The sequence below is a fragment of the Taudactylus pleione genome, unplaced genomic scaffold (genome assembly GCF_031769625.1).
Source record: "Taudactylus pleione unplaced genomic scaffold, aTauple2 ptg000609l, whole genome shotgun sequence".
In the NCBI taxonomy this organism is placed as follows: Eukaryota; Metazoa; Chordata; class Amphibia; order Anura; family Myobatrachidae; genus Taudactylus; species Taudactylus pleione.
In genome coordinates, this window is record NW_028285011.1 from 2238137 (window position 1) to 2264724 (window position 26588).

Here is a 26588-nt window from a genome sequence, read left to right on the forward strand (position 1 = left end):
CTATTGCTGTATAATCACTAGTACCCATATGCAATCATAGCGCTGCAGACTCAGCTGACAGTCTGTTTATTCCACTGATCAGACGATGACAATGGCAGCTGAATAGCTCTGACCCTCTATCAATACTGTGCGCTAAGTGGTGGATCTACCTGCCAATCTAATACAGCAACCTATCAGTGAATAGCCGGCGCTATATAATCCTGGTCTGAACACAACAGCCTTGTGCTTCCTTTGACAAAGCTCTGGTGAAACGCGCATTGGTCAGCCTGCTGGTGGGCTCCACTGTGCACACTCTGGACCCCTGCACCATGGATACTACGACCAAATGGGAGAAATAAGTGTCAGGTGCTTCCTTCCATTTTTTCCTGCTCTCTCATTATTGCCAGCCGCCAGAACTCTGCGCTGCTACATGGCAACAGGGATAATACTGTGACTAGGCTGTAAAAGTAGAAGCAGCTTATCTGTTTTCATTGTGCCAGAACCTGGGACTCTCATTTCCTGTCCTCTAGTATCTAAGACAGGAAACAGCAGATCCTAGGCATATAAGTACACCACTCTTTATCTACACCTATTAAAGGTCAGAAACATTTGGTACTATATGTACTCTCCCAGGTAGATACTGAGCGACGCCCCTACTACCACTATTACATTATTCAGGTGGTATCCGTCGTGTATAGCATTTTATATTGTGTATTTCTTTCACTTTACTTTCATGTGTCTGTTATTATTTCGCCTTTTTTTCTGCACCTGAAGTGTGCAATTTTTTGAATATGTCTTTTAAAATTGTGTCATTTATTGTGAATTATTATGGGTAGACCCACTGTTCAATTTTTTCTGAGATATCTGTAGTCCAAGTATTTATCCACAGACAAGTTGGAGCATTTGTACTAATAAGCCCTAATATTGGGCGTTGTGATTGTCTATGATATCTCAGTGTGTATATTTCTTTTTCCACTTATTGTCTCTTTGAGACATTTATGGATCATTTTACCATTTTGATCCTATAACTGTATGAATATTTTCATTAATACAAGCTACATATTACTTATTACAGTTATTATGGACATGGTTTAGTGGATCTCCTATGATTGGAGGAATTGTCTCCATTTGTTTTGTTTGTGTCTTTAATTGTATATCTTTATAGGTTGTTCTAGCCATTTTTTCTTGTCTTTTTTAATGAATATTAATACAGCTTATATTCACTATCACTTAGAGTATAGGAGTGTGCCCCTATAAGGAGTCTTTTCTTTCTCTTCCTCCTTTTGAATACTGATATAGTCTACTCCTGGGATGCACCTCCCTTTTCTTGTTTTTGTTTATCATATCTACATACCGATCCTCTAACCAATTGTTCATTCCTGTGCAATCATTTTTTCCTACTCCCCTTATTCCAATCATAGATAGCTCAGCTCTACCCTGCATCCAAGTGCAATAAAAATAAATAGCTCTGCCAAGATTTTATAAAAGATTAGGTTAAATATATAAAGGGAAAAGATTCATAAAGTATTGTATTTAATATAAGTTACATGAACAAACTATATACGTTAATCAGATGGTGGAAAACACTTTTCTTGCAGTGCTAAATTAAACTTTGATGCCTGAAAGTTAATTTGTAAATAATTGAGTTGGAATTTTGGGATAACAAGGGTCAAAACTTGTACTAAAAGTTAATTAAGGCTGTATAAAAGTAAATGAAGAGATTAAATTAAAATTCAAATGAGCTCTCAATTATAAAAGGGTACTAGAAATGGCTCACATTATGTGTGTGTATATATAGACAAAAATAATTTTTTATGATTTTGATTTTCTTCATGAAGTTCAGTCTCTCAGTTTAAATTAGAGATGAGCAGTTCGGTTTTGCTGAAAACAGAACACCTGAACTTTGGGGTTCCAAGTCGAACTGATTCCCTGCTCAGATCACTTTGGGGTTCTGAGTAGAACTGAGTCCTGACTCGGGTCTTCTCGCCAAGTTTGGAACTCGGATCTAAAAACCAAATATTGCGTATTTTGGATTGCATGTAAGCCCCTCCCTCATGATTTCAGGTGCTGTGAGGTGGTCAAAATTGACTGGAAATGACAGTTATTGATGTTAGGAACAAAAACAGGTCCTTATTAGAAGATTTTTGCTGTTTTAGAACCAAAGCCAAAACATGGGGATCTGCGCACATCTCAAAATTAAATAACCATTGTTTTCTAGGTCAAATACACATTTGTAGGTTAGTAACAGCGAGCATGATAAAGGAAAACATGCCAATACACCAATTACCAGTGTTTGAACTGACTAACATGTTATGTTGATGACTTCTATATAGAGACAAATCAATGCAAATACATTTTTTGTAAATAAATGATCTTGGTAAGATACAAAGTACATTGATATACATCATACACTGTAAATTAATATTGAAAGAAAAGATACGCTTTGGCAGTAGAAGACAAAAGTTTTCTGCCATCTGAGCCAAGAACATTCAAATATGTAAAATTGTAGAAGGCCTTGTATATAGATCGATATTGTATTGGTATTGTTTTCCTCACAGCAATTTTACAACATAAGTGCACAAATATATATTTCTAGACCTACTCTGCATCATAATTGCATGCAGCAGTGTGCTAGCTACTGTATTGACAATCTATTGTTGCTCTTCCTCACACAAAAATAATTTTATAAGTTGTTTAAAAATATGGCACATACAGTATATTAACTGTATTGCCTTAACATAAAAGATTACAACTCTAGAAACAGATATAGCAGATTATATTGCCACATTTAGCTGAATTACTAGAATAAAGCAAATCTGGTGGTACAATATATACTGTACTGTATATGTTTAAGAAGGCACAGGACAAACTTATGTCTATTTTATTTTTCATTAATTGTATTTTCCGGTTGGTCTTAGCCAAACACTTATTTGTCAAGCTAAAACCATAAAGCCGGTGAGGTTCATGTTTATTAATTTATGGTAATATATATATGGCTTGGGATACCTTGGACTGTAAAACAATACATTCATAATTTGCTTTCATTCCTGTGCCTTCTTATTTCTAATTTCTGCCACAATACTAAAAGAGCTTATAAAGTGTGCTGCATTCTGTAATTCAGGGTATTAACAAACAGGATATACAACAATTTGCTAAAACTCTACATACTATATTCATCATAAAGTTGTAATGTAAATTGATGTTCATGGGACAAGGTTTTTTGGTGCAATAACTTTTTTTGTCTTTTAAAAAAATATATGATGTAGGACATTCAAATGAGAAAATATAGTAACTAAGTGACAATCATGCGAAACAAGCAAACAAAAAAGAATATTAAGTATTCCACCCAAAAAAATATCCTGGTTTTACTGTACTATTTTCATTGGTATAGTCCTTTGCAAAGATATGGCTCAAATGTGTATTGGCAAAACTTGAGATGATTTGGATGAAGCAGCCCCCTTGATGACAGGTTCCCTGTTTAAATATGTCGCCCAATAAACTAAGTTGAAAGTTCCAAACATGACAGGAAAAACAATCCGGGACATTTTGTCAATCTTGCTGACACTGTTATAAGTCTTTTTATTTTCTGGACAGTTGTTTTCCACAGCCATATGCAAGGATGCAGCATTTGGGATGACAGATGAAGTCAGGTCTTTGGAAATATTTGGTGTATAAGTTATTCTTCCTCCACCATATGTACTGATGGGTTTCCTTCCAAGAGATTCTTGCTCTTTTTTCTGTATGATAAACAGAAATGTAACATGTTAATCAAACAGTCTGTTTCACTTTATATATACATCAGTGAGAATGTGTTTTTCATAAACATAGGTATAGAAACCTGAGTGAAATGGCCGGATTATAGGGGGGGCGACAGGGGCGGCTGTCCAGGGGCCCCCACAGATAGGGGGCCCCCACACAGGAGAGCAGAGCAGCATATCGCTGCCTGCACTCTGATTCTCTTCGGCGGTGGCTCAGCTGTTCCATATACAGCGGCCGCTGCGGAGCTCACTACCCTGTTGTGATCTCGCAGGACTGTCTGTGTGTGTCAGAGGCTATCACGGTACTTGCGACCGGACAGTCTCATAGAGCTGCTGATCAGTCCCTCAGCAGTATATAGGACATAGCCGGGTGTGCACTCCCCATCTCCTCCTCCCTCCTCGCTCTGCCTCCCGCCCATGGGCCAATCTGTGTCCGGCATTGTGACTGTACATAGATGCCGCTACCTTTGTGTCTCACTGCGGAGCAGCCGGAGTGCTGTATCATCTGCTCACCCGACGAGGGATATCCCCATCTCGGCCGGCTGCTCCCCGCCAGTGACCAGGATCTGACAGAAGCCCCTGGTAATGCCGCCAGTTGCCTGCACTCTCCACCCCACTGCCCCTCGCAGCTAGAGCACACCTTCCAGGGGAGCTGAGAAGTTGCCTCCTACTCCTCCGGCAGGGATACAATGAAGGAGATGACAGAAGGTCTGCTGCAGGTCACCATCCTCTTGAGCCTGATCAGGGTAAGGGTGGATTTCAACTCTTACCTGCCTCCTATCGGGGAGATCATCCTGGGGAGCAACTCTATTAATAGGGGCCCCCACAAGTTTGTTGCCCAGGGGCCCCCACAAACCTTAATCCGGTCCTGGAAATATGTTGTTGCAAAAGGACTTTATTTTGACTCTATGCGGTATATTTACTAAACTGCGGGTTTTTAGTGTGGAGTTGTTGCCTATAGCAACCAATCAGATTCTTCTTATCATTTATCTATTACCTTCTAGAAAAAAATCTAGAATCTGATTGGTTGATATCAGTAACATCTCCACTTCTAAAAACCCGCACTTTAGTAAATATACCCCTATGTGTTTAAACAGTGTTTACCAACCATTGTGTCAGGTCAGGACATACTTATATTTGTGACTATGGGCCTGATTCAGAGATGTACGCTAATGCCATCTCACAGCTGCAACCTTATGCGCAGCTGCTGTGTGAATATATGCAGATGTCGCAGACGCCGAGGAATGTATTGAGAGGCCCACCTGCGGCCTTGCAGATCCAAGCATCCGAGTAAAGAGACGCAGCATTGGTTGCAGATCCTTTGTTAATCGAACTTCAGAGTAGCCCTATAGTCAAGCAGAATGGCCACAAAACGCCAGAGCCATTTTCACTGCATGTGGGATTGCAGGTGACATTCCCCAAAACCGGTTGCAACACACCTGCGTTCTTTTCCTCCACTCCCCAATACCTCCCCCAAATGCTTTCTGACTGTCAATCACACTGCCAGTAAATAGTTGCTGCGAGCGACTATGGTAATGTAACTTGAGACAAGCACTGTGCAACTTAGGCACATGCACATATTGCCAGTTATAGCTCAACTGAGTATACATCAGAATATAGGTCTTATATTTGGCCTTATGATTCATAGGTATTTAAAAGGGAAAATAATTCATAAAAAAATAAGTTACACATTTCAGCTTTAGGTTTATTTCTCAGATTTATTTTTATTTAAAAAAATATATACAATTTTATTGTTAAATTGGTATATAAAGTTATTTTCACGTACATATTCTCATATTGTTGTTTTTACATTTGTTTACTGAGTTGTTTTATTTTGATAAAAAAATACTTTTTAAAAGAACTATTTTAAAATTCAGCATGACTTTCACATTGCAATGTTTCTTGAGAAACACTGACAATTGTGAAAAGTCAACGTTTTCCTAAACGTTTTACTCTTCTATACTTTAGTAAATAGATCCTAAACATGATACAATAATATGACGATGTAGCAAAAGGATACCTATTTTCTATTTCTTGAAGTTGTACTATGTATTTGCAACAATATAAATCACTTTTTATATTGACATTTTTTTTATTGTAGCTGGGTATGTAGCAAAATAATATATGTATATATATATATATATATATATATGTATATATATATATATATATATATATATTTTTTTTTTTTTATTTTTTTTTTTTTAGGAAGAGTTTACCTGCTGTATTAGTCATCCTAATGTTAGTTAAAATATCTAGAGCAAGTAGTAGCTTCTGTTTGAACTTTTGTTCACTCTATTATTACATTTAAGCAACCCATCTTCTTTCTCTAAAAATAGCCTCGGTGGGGTTCCCTCCTCCAGTCAGTAGTCAACTTTGATTTAAAGTGTTGTTCCAGACAAGTTGAGTAGCACCAATGTGATCTAGGCTATATTTCAATGCACAAACCCTGCTAAGTAGAGCAAATGGAGGACATCATAGAGAATGAAACCCCACTAAAGAACTTGTAGGATAGGGATTGGTGTTGGTTAACATTCAGTATTAATTGAATACTGTAGCTCTACCTAAAAAAATTACATGAAAGTACACTGGTTAAAATATCAGTGATGGCTTTCTGGCTCATTATTACATGTATTGTAGCAACACATCAATTTTCTACATCAAACATTACTTAACTGTAGCCTTCATCATAACTAAACACAGTAAATCACATGTTTTACAATGGACCTGTCATCATGTCCTATGATATTGTTTCTTACTTTACTGGTGGCTTATATACTGTACTATGAGTAAGCAACAAAAATATGGGAATTTTATTCAGAGCACTTCTTCAGGTTAGGCATCTTCCAGCCCATTCAGGAGATCCATCATAGGATCAAGCACAATGCAGTATGATAGCCTGGCTCAGAAGATGAAGAGAACATAGATATGTTCATAACATAAGGCAATATGCAACAAAGCAAGAACATACAACATCTAAGGAGGAAGGAAATGTTATATTTGCCATATAGTATTAAAGCTGGTTTTAAATGTATAAATTATTTAATACATAGACAATGGATGTGATGTGCAAACACAGGCTATAACAATGTTTAAGCCAGAGTAAATTTAAATGTTTAAACTGTATTTTTGAGACATATAACTTTACAATGATTTTTGCTATAATAGAGAATATATTTTAACTGCTGTTTTAATTCATTAATTAGCTAGTAATGTAGCTGTATGATACCAATACTTAAGATGGGCATACACTATCCAATTAGGTTCAATCAGCCAATAATCCTCTGATCAGGCTAATAATTGAACAGTGTATTGCGGCAACTGATCAGTACTTTTTAGTCTGTCGAACATGCCAAAATCGTCCAGCATGCCAATAGATCCGATAATTGGTAAGCTGTATCTGGCAGTGTAAACAATGCCATAGCCGACGACCTGATATTTCCCATTCCTTCACGGGGAGGAACAGCGAAAAATCTGGGCAGATATCATGGGCCATACATAAATATCTCACAATGTATGACCACGATATCTGATGGGTTTCTGCAATTTATCAAAGCTTGGAGAGAGATAAAGTGGACAGAGTTAAAGTACCAATCCATCAGTTTGTAACTGTCAATTACAGGCTGTGTTTGAAAAAGGACACCTAGAAGTTGATTAGTTGGTACTTTATATCTGGGTACACGCTGGGCGATATATCGGCCATTCAATCAAATTCAATCTAATTTCGGGTTTTGAACTGCAAAAATTACATGATTTTAGCTGTTTTTAAAAACGTTTTACTATTTTTTTTTTAAAAAAAGAAACCCAGGTCCAAAAGCAAACTGAAACACTTGAGGATGGTTTTGCAAAACCAAAACTAAAACACCAAGTTGAAGCAAAGTCCAATACCAAAACCCAAACATGGGGATCAGCGCACATCTCTAGTAACAATGCCTCAGGGCTGAAAGTTATATTAGTAGTTCAATGAGATAGTGAACCCAATATAAAGAATTATGTGCATGGGTCTGTGTCAGCACTCTAGGGAAATATAATTTAAGTAATTGCAAATTATAAATGAAATCTGAATCTCATGGCTAATTATGCAATATAGGTGTGATATAAAAAATAAAATACCATGGTGAAAGAGTGTAGGGGCTAAAAGTCAAATGTCCATAAGAGCTTTAAATGTGACCTTATAAAAGCACCTTACTGCTCAGTTGAGTAGAACATTATAAAGAAATAACCTGTTGACATATTGAGGGTTTTGACAGTAAAGAATTAAACATTATTTATTAGTTTTGTTCTCTTCCAATATGTATTTAGTACATCAAATCATTAAATGCAACACCATAATAGACTACAATATATTATAATAAATTTAACATGTTTAATGTTTCTTGGAATTTTAGTGCAATTCTTTGGGGCAGATTCCATTTGCCATGGAAGCCACCGAAACTGGCCCCAGTGGCTTCCGTGCGTTAACGACAGAAGGCAAATTTTGCTCACAGGATATTTAGGTACAGTAGAAGCAGAATCTGCCTACCCTAATAGGCCAAAAACTTGCTAATTCAATTGACAACTTTATCTCTTCTTAAGTTATTTTAATCTGGAAACTATTGAGTTAACAATTTAGAGATAACTTCATCTGAGTATGTGTATTCAGAATTTACAGTTCAGGACAACCCTGTGTGGCAAACAATGTTTTTTTCTTATTCATTTTTAACACTGTAATTTAGAGATTGCTTACACTAGAGGGTATAGTGCTTTAAAATATATCAATAATATAAATGTGGGCTTTTCAAAAATGAACTACTAACATCTTAGACTCATGTACTCAAGATGTCAAATCAGTACCTTTATCTTTGCTGCTTCAAGAGCTTTTTTTCCATCCCAGGCCCAACTTCTTTTGGTAAAGTAGTTTACAGTTGCAAATTCAATAAGTGCAGAAAATACAAAGGCATAACACACAGCTATAAACCAGTCCATTGCGGTGGCATAGGCAACTTTTGGCAGTGAGTTCCGCGCACTGATACTGAGTGTTGTCATGGTTAGAACTGTTGTAACACCTATGAATAAAAGTGACACATATTTAGTCTATAAAGAACACTTATATATGACTAGCTTACTATATACATTTAAAGGTTTTCTGTACAAAAACAGTGTACAGAAAGTTGAAAAAAAATTACAGTAGTGCTAATAGACCAATATAGAACTGAGATTTTGATTGCCAGCACAACACAGGCAAAAATAACATATATGGGCTAATTCAATTAGTCACCAGACCTGGTCCTGGCAGCTTCCATGTTTTAACTGAAGGCAGATTCTGCTTGCACCTAATGAAGGAGCGAATAGAATCGGCCTATGGCAAATACATAGTAAAATGCGCAACATGAGCTGTCATTGCTTTAAATCTGCCCTGTATAGTAAAGGAATATGTTTTACTGTTTAAGCTCATAAACACATATTGCAACTACAGTATTCTTATGAGTAAGATCCATTGAGCGACATCCACTACATGGCATCTATCTAATAGGACAATGGCTTTCATCTTCAGGCCTCAAATACCCCCAATAGGTGATGTTTTCTAGATTTCTTTAACCATACACAAGTAAGTTAATATATTTTGTTGGGTCAGTAATTATCCCATCTCTTTCCACACATAGAAATCCCGAAAACATGACCTGTTGGGAGTCTTGAGGACTGAAGGTGAGACCCACTGTAAATAGGAGGCCTGCATACAGTCAAAAAGAGTAGTGGTTAGTTGGGAAGCAGTAATGCTAATTAAAAAATTCACTGTGCAATACTGTACATATAATAATAGATAAATTACATTCACAGGCTGATACTGCAATCACTACAGTCCTGCAGCCAGGGTGGCACATGATGCAAATGTCAACAAGCTCAAATTGGTGGAAAGTCTACATGTATCCCCTGTGTGACACTTGACAATTTTGCTTCATACAGATGTGAGGAGGTATGGTTATCAGATAAATTACCTAGCTCAGTAATGTCCCAATATCAACTAGAGATGAGTGGTTCAGATTCTGTGGAATCCGAACCACTCCAAACATTAGGGATCCGAGTCCACCCGAACGCTGTTCGGGTGTTCCCCCGCCTGACTCGGATCCCCATTCAAGGCTGAACGGTGGCCTCCTGATGTCGGATTCTCGCAAGAGAATCCGACATCAGGGTTACTAGTGTAGGGCAGAACGCAGTGATAGCGGTCTGCCCTACACAGAAACAAACACACAGTCGCCAGCGACAGCTGTGTGTTTGTAATAGCAGCCAATGAGAGTCACACAGACTCTCATTGGCTGCTGCATGGAGGGAGCCGATTGGAGCTCCATCATGAGCTCATCTTCCGACTCCCTCCGCAGCGTGTAACAGAGCAGAGTAGAGTGGACGGCGGAAGGAGCGGGGATTCAGGTAAGTTTTTTTTTTTCTTTTTTATTTATGTGTGTGTAAGGGGGTGCTCCAGGGGTCATACTACTTGGGGCACCACTGCTAATGGGGGCACACTACTGGGGGCAGTGCTAATGGGGGCACACTACTGGGGGCACTGCTAAGGGGGGGCACTGCTAATGGAGGGGCACTACTACTGGGGGGCACTACTACTGGGGGCACACTACTGGGGACACTGCTAATGGGGGCACTGCTAATGGGGGAATACTGCTGGGGGCACTGCTACTGGGGGGCATACTACTGGGGGCACTGCTAATAGGGGCATACTATGGGCACTAATGGGGGGGCATACTACTGGGGGTCACTACTAATGGGGGAACTGCTACTGGGGGCATACTGCTAATGGGGGCACTGCTGATGGGGGCACTGCTGATGGGGGCATACTACTGGGGCACTACTACTGGGGGCATACTACTGGGGGCACTGCTAATGGGGGGTATACTACTAGTGGCACTACCACTAGGGGCATTGCTACAGGGGGCATAACTATTGAGGGCACTACTACAAGATGCACTACTACTGGGGGCACTGCATAGGGGGCCCTACTACTAAGGGCACTGCATAGGGGGCACCACTTCTGGGGGCATTGTGTAAGGGACACTATTGCTGTGGGCATTGTATAAGTGGCACTACTACTGTGGGCATTGTATAAGGGTCTCTACTGTGGGCATTGTGTAAAAGGGTCACTACTGTGGGCATTGTGTAAAAGGGGCACTACTATGGGCATTGTGTAAAAGAGGCACTACTGTTTGTCGGAACATAAATAATAGACACTACTTTATGGTGTTATCAGGGGCACTATGTGTGGTGTAATGTGAATAAGATTGTGCACTGTAACTCCTTGGGCCGTAGCCTACTTTGTAAACAAGTACTCTGATTCTGCTGGCCGTACCCCACTGGGTGGGTGCACTACTTTACATTTCTGCCACTGCTGTGTGGCAATGTTTCATAGATGTGCTTTAAACTGTGGTGTCTGTGTCGTTGCGCCGCTGCTCTGTCGCTTAGTAACCAGTCAGCTCACTGCAACCTTTGGCCAATAATGGTGAAAACAATATTATAAGCTGTGAGGTGGTCTAAATTGACTGGAAATGAATGTTATCGAGGTTAATAATACTCTAGGAAGAAAAAAAAACAATGTATGTGATTTTAGCTTTTTTGTAAATTTTTATAAAAAAACCAAATCCAAATCCAGTCACCGCAGTTTGGCACATCCCTAATATCAACCACTGTGCTACTCCAATAACTATCATATTTGTTAGGTATGCTTCATTAAAAATGTAGACTTGGTTGAACAGACTGACAGAGGAAAGAGTAGGGAAACCAACTGAAGCTAGCAGGAGTGCTAGGGAAGAACAAGGGTGAAGGGGCCTGCTCTGCCAGCTCTGTCAGTCACAGTGTGAAGTTGTCATTAATGTCAGCACTGTCAGTCACAGTGTGAATTTGTCATTATTATCAGCACTGTCAGTCACAGTGTGAAGTTGACATTAATGTCAGCACTGTCAGTCACAGTGTGAAGTTGTCATTATTATCAGCACTGTCAGTCACAGTGTGAAGTTGTCATTATTATCAGCACTGTCAGTCACAGTGTGAAGTTGTCATTATTATCAGCACTGTCAGTCACAGTGTGAAGTTGTCATTATTATCAGCACTGTCAGTCACAGTGTGAAGTTGACATTAATGCAGCACTGTCAGTCACAGTGTGAAGTTGTCATTATTATCAGCACTGTCAGTTGCAGTGTGAAGTTGACATTAATGTAGCACTGTCAGTCTCAGTGTGAAGTTGTTATTGATATCAGCTCTGTCAGTCGCAGTGTAAAGTTGTCATTATCAGCACTATCAGTTGCAATGTGAAGTTGTCTTTGCTTTAAAAAAAAGAAAAAACTTACTGTGTGCAATAATGCTCAGTAGGTGCCATGCCACAGCATTGCCGTGCACTTACTGAGCATATCAACACTGTCAGTCGCAGTGTGAAGTTGTCATTAATATCAGCATTGTCAGTCGCAGTGTGAGGTTGTCATTAATAACAGTGCTGTCAGTTGCAGTATGAAGTTGTCATTAATATCAGAGCTGTCGCAGTGTGAATTTGTATTTTTTTTTATTAAAGAAAAAACTTTTTTCAAAAACTTTTTTGTGTTCAGGCAGGCCAGGTAGTGGTACTGTGTTAAAAAAAAGAATGCTCAGTAGGTGCCATTCGACTGCATTAATATTAGCACTGTGAGGCGCAGTGTGACACTGTCATTAATATTAGCAATGTGAGAAGCAGTGTGAAGTGGTCTTTTTTTAAATAGAAAAAGAAAAAACTTATTTGTATTTTTATAAAACTTGTGTGTGTGCAGGCAGGCCAGGCAGTGGTACTGCATTTAACAATAATGCTCAGTAGGTGCTGTAACACCACGTTAATAATATAAGTGCTGTGAGTCAATATGGATCACGACCAGTCAATAGAAGAGCGACTAAGAACTAGTGCTGCAGCTGCTGCCAGTTATGATTATACCAGTTCTTCAACTTCTACTAAAGCTAGTGCTCAAGAGCAGAGAGGGTGTATTGCAGGACACTTGAAATCACAAAATCTAAACAATATTTCACAATGTAAAAGAAAAAAATATCACTTCTAATAATGAAGGGAAAAATTACTGCCGAAAAACATAAAATTGTCAACATGCCACACACCACATGCAGTGGGCAGGAAATGTTTAGGTCTTGGCCTTTATTTGTGAGTGGTGGTTATAGAACTGCTATAACCCAGGCATCTTCTTATGTAACCTCACACAATGATGCAACAACATCTCACTCAGATTTTAGAATATGTGTCAAATGTAAAACAGGCAATTCAGTGCAGATAAAAAACACTTATGCTGAAGAACACACTGTGTGTTCAGAAATGTCACCTCCCTGGAGAGAGTGTAACTGTGTCCACAAGTCAATGTGTGAGTCTGACATTTCTTATACTGTACTCACAGGGAAGCCTCCTTCCACAGCCTCTGCAAATGTGGTGATGAGCAGTACAAGTAAAGATTGTGACATAATAGAAATTGAGGATGCTAGAGTGGAAGTGCAATATGAAGATGAGGGGGATATTTGTGTACTATCTGATGCTAATGAGGAATTTGATGATGAGAATGTTGTTTGTTTAAGTCAGCCACCAGTGACAGCAGTTCTTGCTCGTGATCAAAAGAAAGCCATTCTCCTACCTGGGCATAAGACCATAAAAGACACCACTTGGGAGTGGAATTATTTTTACCCAAATCCTGGCAACATTTGTGAAGACATCTGTACCATTTTTGAGGCCAAAGTTAGTAGAAGTAGGGACGTTAACCATCTAGGCACTTCCTCCCTGTTACATCATTTGCAGCGAGTTCATGGGACTTATTTAACAAAATTATAATACTTTGTAAAATGATAACGAGCAGTCCAATATCAGCTTCCAGCAGTTTGGACAAGAACATGCAGTCTCCACTACCAACCCCCTCATCATCAGTCTCTAATAATAATAATAATAATAATAATAATAATAATGCAATGTTAATAGCCAAGGGTTTCCTACAAGGGTAGGAGAATAAAAATAAATATCAGGAGACTGACCCTACTGACCATACTACCCCTCCTGCCTCATAAATTTTCTTTGTCAATCAAACAAATAAATTGACTAATCAATCCTTCCATCCTTTACCTGCCTTCCACTACATACAGTACATACAGCACATGGTTTCTATTGGGTTGTATAGTTTATTAAACTGCCATCCTGTCTCCATTGCTGTGAGCAATGTTTCATAGATGTGCTATAGTCTTTTAAACTGCTGTGTGTTTGTGCCACTGCTCTGTTGTTTAGTTTAGCCAGCCAAACAATATTGGCGAACAATTTTGGGAGCTGCGAGGTGGTCAAAATTGACTGGAAATGACTGGAAATGAATGTTATTGAGGTTAATAATACTGAAGGGACAAAAACAAGCCCAAATCACATGATTTTAGCTGTTTTGAGCAAGTTTTGTTTAAAAAAAAAATACATATCCAAAATCTAAACACTTGTGGGTCATTTTGCACAGCCAAAAACATAAATCCAGATCCAAATCCATTGCATGGAGGTCCGCGCACATCTCTGCTTTACTGATGCTTCTCATAAACTATTAGGAGCTCTCTATGCTCCATATATTCATATTTGTGCACTTCTACCCAAGTAACTGTTTCAGGAATATATTTATTTTTTTGAGTGACCAGCTTCCAAGATCACTTTATACCATACGATTTATTGGCACTGAACAAATACTGCTCTATTTGGGTGAAAACTAAACCAAACAACATTCTGAAGTTCCCTTTGAGCAGTCCAGCAACAATTCTATTGCCAAATGCTGACACTGAAAGAGTTCTGACTACAGAAAAATTTCAAAACTGCTCCGTAAACTATTTGCAAGTTCAGTTTGGCTTTAAGCGATCCCAGATCTACTCCAATCACACCACACAGCAGAATGTATTTATTTATTGACCATCGCCCCTGTTCTATTCATTACTCAAAGTGACAAGTTACAAATATAGTACAGAATGGAATTCCATGGAACTGTGAGAACAAGTGGAACTCAAAGACTGTATCAGCAGAACATTGTACCTACGTGGCCTTTTCTGCTGCAAAACTCAGTACACACTGAATATTGCCCCAATTTTGTTCAATTATTGTTAGCTGAGAATACAGTCAATAATGAAGGATTAAGGAGCTGCTAATATCACAAAGCATACAATAGTTAATATATGAATTTCATGCTTTTAAAATGAAAACATGAAGGAAAAATGTTACTTTGATGTACTTAAGGTTTATAGTTTATATTCTGTCAAAACTATTTAATGTGTTTTGAACAAAAACAAATATCATGGACATCCAAATCAGTTACCACAGTAAAAGCATTTTCTTCTATGAGATTTTCTTTTGTTCTCAGCACTTTACAGCAAACAATTCTGACCAGACACTGAAAAGATATGTTTATGCTGGGCACAGTCAGTACTTTATTGATTCTGGTACATAAAATTATATAGTATCTCTGGATCTGAAAGTAGTAAGGAAAATTACATTGGCTATCAAAAACTACATAATTAACTTTACTTAAGATATAGTAAAATAAATATTTACAAATTCATTAAATGTTAATTAAACTAAACAGCATTTAGTAAAACTACATTAAGGTATTTTTTATTTTTTATTTTTTTGTACCTGCAATTTAACTAAATTATCCGAGCCAAGTAAAAGGGTTACCACCTGATCCTCTTTCGTTAATGGACCCTGATTTCATCATTTAATATCCACCATTCCCGAACTGTGGCGAGTGAAGCGAGGGTACAAGATTCTACTGTTGATTGCCAGATACTACATTTAGGACAAAATAACAGCGCTTTAAGGAAATGGAACCGCACTTCCGCCCTCATTCAATGTCACTTCCAGGTCCATTAACTGAAGAGGATCTAGACACAACCCATGTAAAAGTCCACTTTCTAGCTCCTTTGACGGTGAAGTATGGGGCCTAGATGTTCGTACTGTGCATTAGCAAACTGAATAATAAATGCATGTAGCTGCATTTGTAGTGTATATATATGTTATTCAGACTCCTATAGTCAGAGCAGTATGGGGGCCATATTGTACATATTACAGACATATCCCTTAGAATATAGGGTTGAAGGGTTTAATTGATCAATCACACAACATCATTAGGTGATGTTTATATTGATCATTTCACGTACTTAAGAAAAGAGAGTTAATACAAATTTGTTCTTGGTCTATAGTATTTAGAGTTTAGATCAGTATGATCGCTAGAAAAGTTTATTTTTTATTTAGCATGAAAAATATTATTTGACCAAATAGATATTTGAATACTAAATACTAGAGCGAATTTTGTATTTATATTAGGCACTGAAAAAGGCCACTGTTGGATCTACCATAACTTCATTTGTATAATGGGCTCCAGGAAAATGGCCGCCATTTATTTATTTATTCATTTATACATTTATTTATTGCACTTAAATTCGTAGGACCATTAGTTTAAGTCCTTAAGTGTTGTTTCCATCAAGGTAGGGCTCCATTGGTTATTCGGAAGTCGGGGTTTATAGGTAGTTATTCTCTTAGTCCATGGATTGCGGTCCGGAATGCGCAATATGGCACTTCCAGTATGTGGAACGTAGTGGAATGCAGACCCGGTGACTGATGGGAAATGTAGTTGTGTCTCCCGGAAGCATCGCCTTTCTAGCATTTTATTAGTTTGATATCCTTCTCAATATTAGAATTTGTGCACCTGTTACTCATAATGGCACTTCCTGTTTGTGGAACGCAGTGGAACGCAGACGCGGTGACCGACGGGAAATGTTTTTCTTTCCTGAAAGCATCGCTTTTCTAGCATTTTATTAGTTGGATAATCTTCTCAATGTTAGACTTTTGTGCACCTGTCACTTTTTAATACCCATGAAGCCCTGTGTAGTGAAAGGATGCTACAAACACACTCAACAGTGTTTTTAGGGCATATGTAGTTTAATAAGAGGAAGTGATGTCACTCCCAGAGAGGGATAAATAGGCAGGTTTTGCTAGATGAGCTCATTCTCCCAGCTGAACAGGTTACGTATAGACACTCAGATTTGATGTAAGTACATATTGGATTCTTTCTGCAGATTGTCACCAAGAAATTTTGTTATACATGTAAAAGGGTAGCTGTTTCTTCCTTTTGCTCTGTTATTAGGCTGTACTCTGTTCTAAATTTGGTTTGTATATATCATGTCTTCCAAAGCCTTTTATGGCTTTTTTGATTGATTTGTTTGATCAAAAGATGTAATTTTGCTTTTATTGCGTTAATGGTATTTGAATAATTGAACCTAATATTATGTGTCAAAATGGTCCAGCATTTTACATATGCTTTTTAGAATTTTATTTGCAAGTTAATCTCACATTAAGTGAATTAATATGATTGTACTTATTTTGTTTAATGCAATGTAATTATTTTGTTTAATGTAAGGTCTCATCAGTATGGCTGCTAAGGCACTATTTAAAGCCAGAATGGGCTCAATGTTATTTACTATCTAAAAAATGTCTCTCACTGCATAGAAAAATCATTTTATGTATATATATTTAACAGATTGTTTCCCTTGCAAAACTGATTATGGTGAAACTTTCTGAAGGTGCTTTTACCAGTTGTTAGTTGATATATTAAGGTATGTAGTATCGCAGTGTATATCTGAACATACTCTTCGCATAATTGATTTCAATCGCTTTTATGTATATATCGATATTCAATTTGCATTATGAAGATACACCCATTTTATGTTTTGTTAAGATTCACCCCTGATGAAGTCCTATTAAGGGGACGAAATGCGTCGGGTTGAAGGTGTCTGTTTAAAGAGCTGAATTCCTGGGGTCCATTACCACGAGCTCGCACCCTTTTGGGTGAGGTAAAGATTTTTTTGGTGCCATTTTCCCATGGTCCAGCAAACTAAATCAGCACCTTATCAAAAATAAATTTTAATACATGTAAGCACTTTCTTATTATATCCTGTTGGTTTTAATGTGAAAATAAACCATTTTGAATTATTTATAATGGTTGGCCATTTGGCCATTGTTTTGGGTGTGTTCTTTGGTGCAAGGGTGTAATTGCAGTAATATACCAGATTCACCCGTGGTTTTAAATATTTGACGACCTCGAAGATCCTGTTAATGAAGCGTTTCTCAAAGGAGGAGCTGCATATACAAAAAATACATTTGGAAGTCTCGATTGGTTCATCCACATTCCTCAAAAAACTTGATTGGTAGAATCCATTTTAATCAAAGCCACATTGTTTGCCTTCAGCTATAGCGAACATTTTTTCCTTTTGAGCGCCCTTTATTCCATATTTTTGTTTATATATATATATATATATATATATCTAATAAAAGCCGGTACTCCACTCTATAATCAATCATTACTATCCTGGTGTCCTCCTGGGGCTACTCACGTGTCCAAATAGATACAGCAAATAGAAGGCGGTACTCACAGGGATTTGTACAGAAGGACGTGTCAAGACACTGTGTTGAGAGTTCAACGTTTCAGTCCTTCCAGACTTTTATCAATAAAGTTCGGTAGGACGGAAATGTTGAACTCTCAACACAGTGTCTTGACTCTTCCTTCTGTACAAATCCCTGTGAGTGTTGCTTTGTATGTGCTGTGTGTATATATATATATATATATATAGATAGATAGATAGATAGATAGATAGATAGATAGAAGTCAATCTGTAGCCTGCAATCACATCACAGACTTTATACTTGTGAGTGGGGTGCAATCCTCAAAACCAAAAGTTATGGTCCAATTATAAATGCAATTGCATTTCCCAGATGTGGAAAAAATTAGAGGGCACTCACCAGAGTGTATATATGTATATGTATATATAATATATATATATATATATATATATATATATTCATGAGTGTTCAATACACGTAGATATTAAAATATTTCCAGATATTGATTTTAAAAAGACAATTCGGAATGTACCTTCAAGCAGCAGGTATGACTATTACAGCATTACAGAGTGGACAAGCTTATACAAGTATTTTACTGCTCATGTGAATATACTGTAATAGACTAGGTACAATGATGCAAAATTTGCTCATGTAATGTAGCAGAATGTAGCAGAATACAAAGGTAAGCCTTATTTATAGAAATTACAAGCAATGCAGCATGTGGAAGTACATTTTAAAATACAAATATCCAGAGAGTTAGGGAGATGTTTAAAGCAATAAATGTAATTATCAAACGCAACAAATAAGACCCCTAAGGCGCTGATGCAGTGAACAATTGATAAATTATATTAAAATAATATTAAATCCAACCACTTCAGCAGCTATTTAAATAAAACTTCTGCAGGTTTTATAGTTAAGAACAAGAAAAAAATATGAGTTGCGCTCCACTGGTCAAAAAGTAATAGTGTAATTGCCCAATTAAAACATATTTGTATTCATGAAGGAAAATATTAGCACATTGGTGAAGCCTGAGCAAGTAAAATATATACTACAAACCACTTTATTTATTAAACCAACACGATACATGCCCTAAGTGCATATGCTTAAATTGAAAACATGAACGGATCCCAGCGAAAATATACACAGAAAAACTGATCTCTTGTACACAATTGTTCTCATAAGTGCAAATAGTAATGGTCTTAAATAGGAGAAGATCTCCAAAGATTGTAAGTCTAAGGGGCCCATTTATTAATGATCGCATTTTGCAATGCGATCAGGGCATACAGTACCGCCCATGATCACATTGCAGAATGCAATCATAGCGGCCGAATGTATGATCCGGCACATGCAGAAATGCCAAATGTATGATCCGGCACTTGCGATGCGGCCAGAGGCTGCTACGCCTACGCAGTCCCGCGGACTGCACATGAGCAGCACCCATTGCCGGCGGAAGGATCTGGGAGATCCCTCCTCTGGTTGACATGCACTATTTTCAGATGGTGTTAGCTGCTGGTTCCAATTTTGGGAATGCTTTGCATTCCCGATTTTGATACATTTGGTAGCATCGCATCCCACATAGAAACCTATGGGGAAGGTGGCTGCCAGTGGCAATGGAGGGATCGCAGCAGGTATCGGAGATACCTGCTGCAGTCCCTCCTTCATACAACCGGAGGATACTTAGTATTTGAGGTAAACCCCCAAAAACAGGTGTTTTCGGGGAATTTGCCTCAAATTCCCTTTGATAAATGGACCCCTATGAGTATCCAAAATCAGGTATAATAACCAAGGAAAGCACTATGAGTCAAGATCCAAATAAATTTTGATGAACAATATATCATACGTGCAGCAGCTGTTAGATGACTCAGCATGAAGCAGTAGATGGAGATGGTGGTGTAAGCGATAGATGACCAGCAGCTTTGGTAGGTTAGCTTATCCAGGTCTAATCAGCTCACTTGTTTTGGGAGTGTAGCTTAGAATCCTTGTCAGCCCTAAGGTGTCGGTTTTACAAACGTGCTGTGTCCAGCCAATAAGCGCTGTACATGTGCGCTCGTGGCTGTGGCCGTGGAGTGAAGTCTTGGTGCTGGTTAAAAGCTGTCTGGAGAACATGGATGCTACTAAAGAAAGCTGTGCAATATCCTAATGCATTCCTTTACCCTGAAATTACCGGAAGAATAATCAGTGGCCATTTCATACAGAAGAGTATAATCAGATGGTGTGGGCTGTAGCTGTTGTTTAACAAATGCCATTATGGTGACATTAGAACAGAGAGTTGCAATAGGTAAATTAAGTAGATGTTTTAGAAGGGTGACTGCAAACATATTGGTCACCATGTAAATGACTGTCAGTATGTGTGTTTGTTTACCAGACACATTAGCTATCAAGTTAACTGCAATCCAGTACAAAGCAAACTGCAAATAGGCTACTGTGTGTTTGTTTGTCAGACACTAGTAGCATCTGCGATCCAGTCTGCAAATAGGCATATATACAGTCAGGTCCATAAATATTGGGACATTGACAGAATTTTCAGATTTTGGCCTCTATTCACCACCACAATGGTTTTGAAATGAAACAAGCAAGATGTGCTTTACCTGCAGACTTTCAGATTTAATTTGAGGGTAATTACATCCAAATCGGGTGAACGGTGTAGGAATTACAACAGTTTCAATATGTTCCTCCCACTTTTTAAGGGGCCAAAAGTAATGGGACTATCAACTCAAAAGCTATTTCATGGACAGGTGTGGGCTATTCCCTCGTTATTTCATTATCAATTAAGCAGGTAAAAGGTCTGGAGTTGATTCTAGGTGTGACATTTGCATTTGGAATCCGTTGCTGTCAACTCTCAATATGAGATCCAAAGAGCTGTCACTATCAGTGAAGCAAGCCATCATTAGGCTGAAAAATCAAAACAAACCCATCAGAGAGATAGCAAAAACATTAGGTGTGGCCAAATCAACTGTTTGGAACATTCTTAAAAAAAAAGAATGCACCGGAGAGCTCAGCAACACCAAAAGACCCGGAAGACCACGGATAACAACTGTGGTGGATGACAGAAGAATTATTTCCCTGGTGAAGAAAAACCCCTTCACAACAGTTGGCCAAATCAAGAACACTCTCCAGGAGGTAGGTTTATATGTGTCAAAGTCAACAATCAAGAGAAGACTTCACAACAGTGAATATAGAGGGTTCACCACAAGATGTAAACCATTGGTGAGCCACAAAAACAGGAAGACCAGATTAGAGTTTGCCAAACAACATCTAAAAAAGCCATTACAGTTCTGGAACAACATCCTATGGACAGATGAGACAAAGATCAACTTGTACCAGAGTGATGGGAAGAGAAGAGAAGGAAAGGAACTGCTCATGATCCAAAACATACCACCTCATCAGTGAAGCATGGTGGTGGTAATGTCATGGCGTGGGCATGTATGGCTGCCAAAGGAACTGGTTCCCTTGTATTTATTGATGATGTGACTGCTGACAAAAGCAGAAGAAAGAATTCTGAAGTGTTTCGGGCAATATTATATGCTCATATTCAGTCAAATGCTTCAGAACTCATTGGACGGCGCTTCACAGTGCAGATGGACAATGACCCAAAGCATACTGCAAAAGCAACCAAAGAGTTTTTAAAGGCTAAAAAGTGGAATGTTATGCAATGGCCAAGTCAATCCCCTGACCTGAATCCGATTGAGCATGCATTTCACTTGATGAAAACAAAACTGAAGGGAAAATGCACCAAGGACAAGCAGGAACTGAAGACATTTGCAGTAGAGGCCTGGCAGAGTATCATTAGGGATGAAACCCAGCGTCTGGTGATGTCTATGCGTTCCAGACTTCAGGCTGTAATTGTTGCAAAGGATTTGCAAGAAAGTATTAAAAAGTGAAAGTTAGATTTAGGTTTGTTTAGTTTGTCCCATTACTTTTGGCCCCTTAAAAAGTGGGAGGCACATATAGAAACCATTGTAATTCCTACACCGTTCACCTGATTTGGATGTAATTGCCCTCAAATTAAATCTAAAGTCTGCAGTTAAATCACATCTTGTTTGTTTCATTTCAAAGCCATTGTGGTGGTGAATAGAGGCCAAAATCTGAAAATTCTGTCAATGTCCCAATATTTATGGACCTGACTGTATGTATCTTCAAAATATTGCAGGCGACACTCCTGGGAAAAATATTGCAGTCAACACTCATGGGACTTTTCGTCTTTGGATACCAATATACAAGGGACCATGTACAAGTACAAAAAACAAGTTTATATACCTGACATTAAACATTGGCCATTGGTCACACCTGACCCTAATCTCAAAGCACTGATGAACTGTAGAATAATTATTATAACAGCTAATGATCACAATAGCACTAAGGAACTATATAAACAAAATCTATAAAATTATCAAAGACATCTGTCACAAAGAGTAACAAAAACTACATGTGCTTAGAAAATTGACATAAGCTTAAATCCATTTTGACCCTAAATCATATCCAAAACAGGACTAGATTATAGAGAACAAGCAAGAGACATATTTTAGTCCATTTGATGAATCCACCTGACCTCAAGTTGTAGTAATCATGCCTCTCTGCTACCCCCTCAAGACAGTATTGGTACTCCATGATGTAATTTGGATCTATCCAGTCTTTCAAATTATGTAACTGTAATAATCTACTATTAAGTTGCTATAGCCTATCTAGGCTTAGATCAGCAGATATGTTCTATATTATTCCTCAGTTACTTTGTATCTATAGTTAAACTGTATGCAGCAATGCATATGTTATTATGTAACTGCAGCACCTGTCTGATTCCAGTAACAGACGTCATGCAGTCTTTTATTGTGGTTTTGCTGTGTCCATGAATGCTATGTGTGAGTCTGACATTTCTGGCACTGTACGCTTAGAGGAGCTTCCTTCCACCATTTCTGATCCCTCTGCAAATGTGAGGATGAGTAGAAGTAAAATAAATTATGATGACGTAGAGGATGTCTACTGTGGAGGTGCAACAGGATGAGGGGGATATTGTCATGCCTCAGGGTTGGAGTTTGTCGGAACAGGCGTGTGAGGCTGATGTGGAGACTTGGGAAGTGAGGATGAAGTTGGGAGGCATAAACCAAGACTTCCTCATGTATGAGGCGAGTATTTAGAGAAGCTGTAGAGGATGATGGGCCCGAAGGTGAGGACAGGAATACAATGTCTTTATTAACAGCGAGTATGAATGAGAACTGGAGATAATGATATTGTATAGATGAGCAGAATCGGGGTGGGACCGATGATGCTGGATTGTTGAGTAGGACCGGAATGATCAGTAATGCTGAACTGAAGAGCTGGATCAGTTTGAGATAGTGATGAACTGGAGTTCTGAATCGGTTGGAGACCAATGATGAGTTTAGATCCTGGAGTAAATCGATGATGATGAATTGGATTTCTCTATCCGTTTAAGCCCGATGATGAATGTATCAGATTGGACCAATGTTTTGGAGATGACAGCTGGAATCGATGATAGGTGATATTGGAAGAGACCGATGATTGGAGGTATTGAATGAGATAGATGTTTGAAGGTATTGAATGAGACTAATGATTGGTTGTATCGGATGGGACTGATTGTAGGTATTGGCTGGAACCGATGGAAGCAGTAGGTCTCCATGATAATCCCCAGGGATTGGATGCTGCCATCAGCTGGTCTGGGAGAAGTGCTCTGAGTGGAGGAAGAGCACCAGGTGACAGAGTCCAACATGGCTGCACCCATACTCTTGGTTCTGGAAGGAACTCTGGTGTGCAGTTTGTATCCTCATGCTGGGGAGACACGCTGTGGGCAAGGGACTGTGGAGAGCTATCTCTATGCTCAGTGACAGAACACTGAGTGGATTGGACAGAAGCAGCACAGGTAGACCTCAGCACCAGCTGGGAGCACTGTGCAGTGTTAGTGGACCTTAGTGCTAGCCTGGACATGCATCGGAGAGGTAGGAAAAAATTTCCTGATCGTGACAGATATTTATGTATCTGCACTAATAAAGATGTTGATGATGAATGTGTTGGGCAAGAACAAGGTGAAACAATTCAGGTGGATGATGTTGTTTGTGTCAAAGTGGCAGCAGCTATTGCGAGTGATAAAAAGAAGCGCATTGTCACGCCTGAGAATAAGACTAATAAATCTACATCTTCAGTTTGGATTGTTTTTAACCTAAATACTGACATTTCTCTAGTCATCTGTGCCATTTGTAGCGCCAAAGTAAATAGAGGCAGGGACAATACCTGTTAGGCACCTCCTCCTTGTTACATCATTTGCAGTGAGTTCACTCAAATTATTTAGCAAAGTCTGGTATCAGCTACCAGTAGAATGGATAGATCACAGCACATTCAATCTGCACCACAAACACCTTCCTTCATCATCAACCTCCTAATTAATGATTGGAGTCAGTCCTGCGTAATTTGCAAAAGCAAACTGATTCCTCTCCTATCCAGGATTCCCAAGAAGAATCCATGCACACTAGGGCTGTTGCTGTTGGCGGTGAATATTCATCACAGAAGATGAACAAGAAGAAGACTAGTAGTTTCACACAACAATTGTCTGTAAAACAAGCATTTTCAAGAAGAACTACAGTAGGGACTATGGGCCTGATTCAGAGTTGGAAATAGAGTAAGAAATAGCAAGTAACTGTGTACCTGGACAAACCATTTTGCAATGCAATACATACATTCTTTTGGCATGTTAGGTAAATACTGGCTGCTTTTGAATGTAGCCCACATATGTTGGACAGCTTTATTTTTGAACTGCAAAGTACATGTCAGTTTGGATATACCCCTTTATCTACACATTTTAAATCTGTCCTAACTCTGAATCAGGCCCTATGTTAGCAATAGATCTGTTATCAATGCATCTGGTTTTAGACAATTTCTTGAGGTCATGTGTCCACGCTATCAATTCCTCACCTGTACTGGACGTTAAAAGGTTATTCTTTGCCGAGAAGATGTCATTGTACCGCCTATCCAGTTTACTACAGATATGTGGACATGCAGTACTGGTCAAACTAAACATTACATGACTGTGACAACCCACTGGGTGAATGTATCACCTTCAGCAGCAGCAGTGTAACTATAGAGGGTGCAAGGGATGCGCTGGCCATGAATCCCAGTTGCTTAGTGGGCCCGATGGACCAGCAACCCCTGCACCATGCAGAGGTTTTTTTTTTACTTTTAAAACTCCCCTGGTGGCTGGATGAGTGGTCGTGGGGGAGGGAAAGCGATGGAGGGCAGGTGGCCCTTACTGATGTCAGATGCTCAGGCTCCACCCACGGTAACCTGCTATACCACCAACTGAAGTAAGAGGTAGTAACCAAGTGGAATTCCACTCTTTATATGCTTGAGCAACTGGAGGAACAGCAACAAGCCATCATGGTGTACACACCAGGCTTTGAAATAGAAATATGGGGGGGGCATGTTACCTGAGTCCGGCAAACTGAAGAATACTCTGTTTTATGCAAGCTACCGAAAGCATCTGAAATGTTAAATAATTAAGTGAGTTCAGACACTGCCAGGTAATACCCTTAATTAAACTAATGTAAAAGCAGCTAGAAAAGCTGAAGGAGTATATGAAAACTAAGTGATTCCGCTTAGTACATTGGACTTGTAGATCAAGTTTTTTATTTGCTTTGCAAGGACCAAAGGACAGTGGTGTATCTAGGGTGGGATGATCATGGCACATGCACTGGGTGTGTGGAAGGCCAATGGGGTGATGCCTCCAGCCAGGGTAGTGTACCCATCAGAGTGTCTGCTGCTGGACATCCCTCCAGGTGTTCACTGGTGTCACTCTGGCTGGCAGCAGTGGCCACCTCCCCCTCCTCCTGACACCATGGTCTGGCTCCTCCTCCACTTGCACCATATGTAACTCACTATGTATCATTCTGTCTGATTGGCATCCATGTCCTCATGTTCAAGCGGCTCCTTTGTGGCATATGTGATGTCATGCCATCACTGCCACTGGATTGAGGAGCCATGAAGAGAAGCAGCAGCATAGCAGGCACGAAGATGGTGAGAGGGGGCTGTATCCCAGGAATCATGGAGCTGCTCTCTCTCAGCTCCAGGTTTCTCTCTCTATCCCTGGTCTCTCTCTCTCACTTAACCCATGTCTCTCTCTCTCTGTCTCTCTCTCTGTCACTCTGCCCCTGGTGTCTCTCTCTCTGCCCATGGTCTCTCTCTCTCTCTCTCTGCCCCTTGTCTCTCTCTCTCTCTGCTCCTAGTCTCTCTCTCTCCTTGCCCTGGGCTCTCTCTCTCTATCTTAACCCCAAGTCTCTCTCTGTCTGCCCCTGATCTCTCTCTCTGCCCCTTGTCTCTCTCCCCCCTAAGTCTGGTGTGTGTGTCCCGGCGGGATGTACTGGGCCATGTGAAATTACTGTACACGTGTGTATGAGGGGTGCCATTTTCTTATTTACCCATGGCTCTATTAACCCTAGTTATGCATCTGC

The 26588-nt window shown here is 39.2% G+C and overlaps 1 protein-coding gene across 1 annotated transcript in view; it reads right to left on the minus strand.

Moving 5' to 3' along the window:
- Positions 1–3366: 3366 nt before the first annotated feature.
- The window catches only part of GABRA5 (gamma-aminobutyric acid type A receptor subunit alpha5), a 168087-nt gene continuing 144865 nt past the window's right edge, over positions 3367–26588 (minus strand). The window contains exons 9-10 of the mRNA XM_088454038.1: positions 8571–8782; positions 3367–3716 (exon numbers count right to left, since the gene is read on the minus strand). Of these exons, the coding sequence (XP_088310164.1) occupies positions 3390–3716; positions 8571–8782 (539 nt within the window). The 3' untranslated portion in view covers positions 3367–3389. The remainder of the gene's footprint in view (positions 3717–8570; positions 8783–26588) is intronic.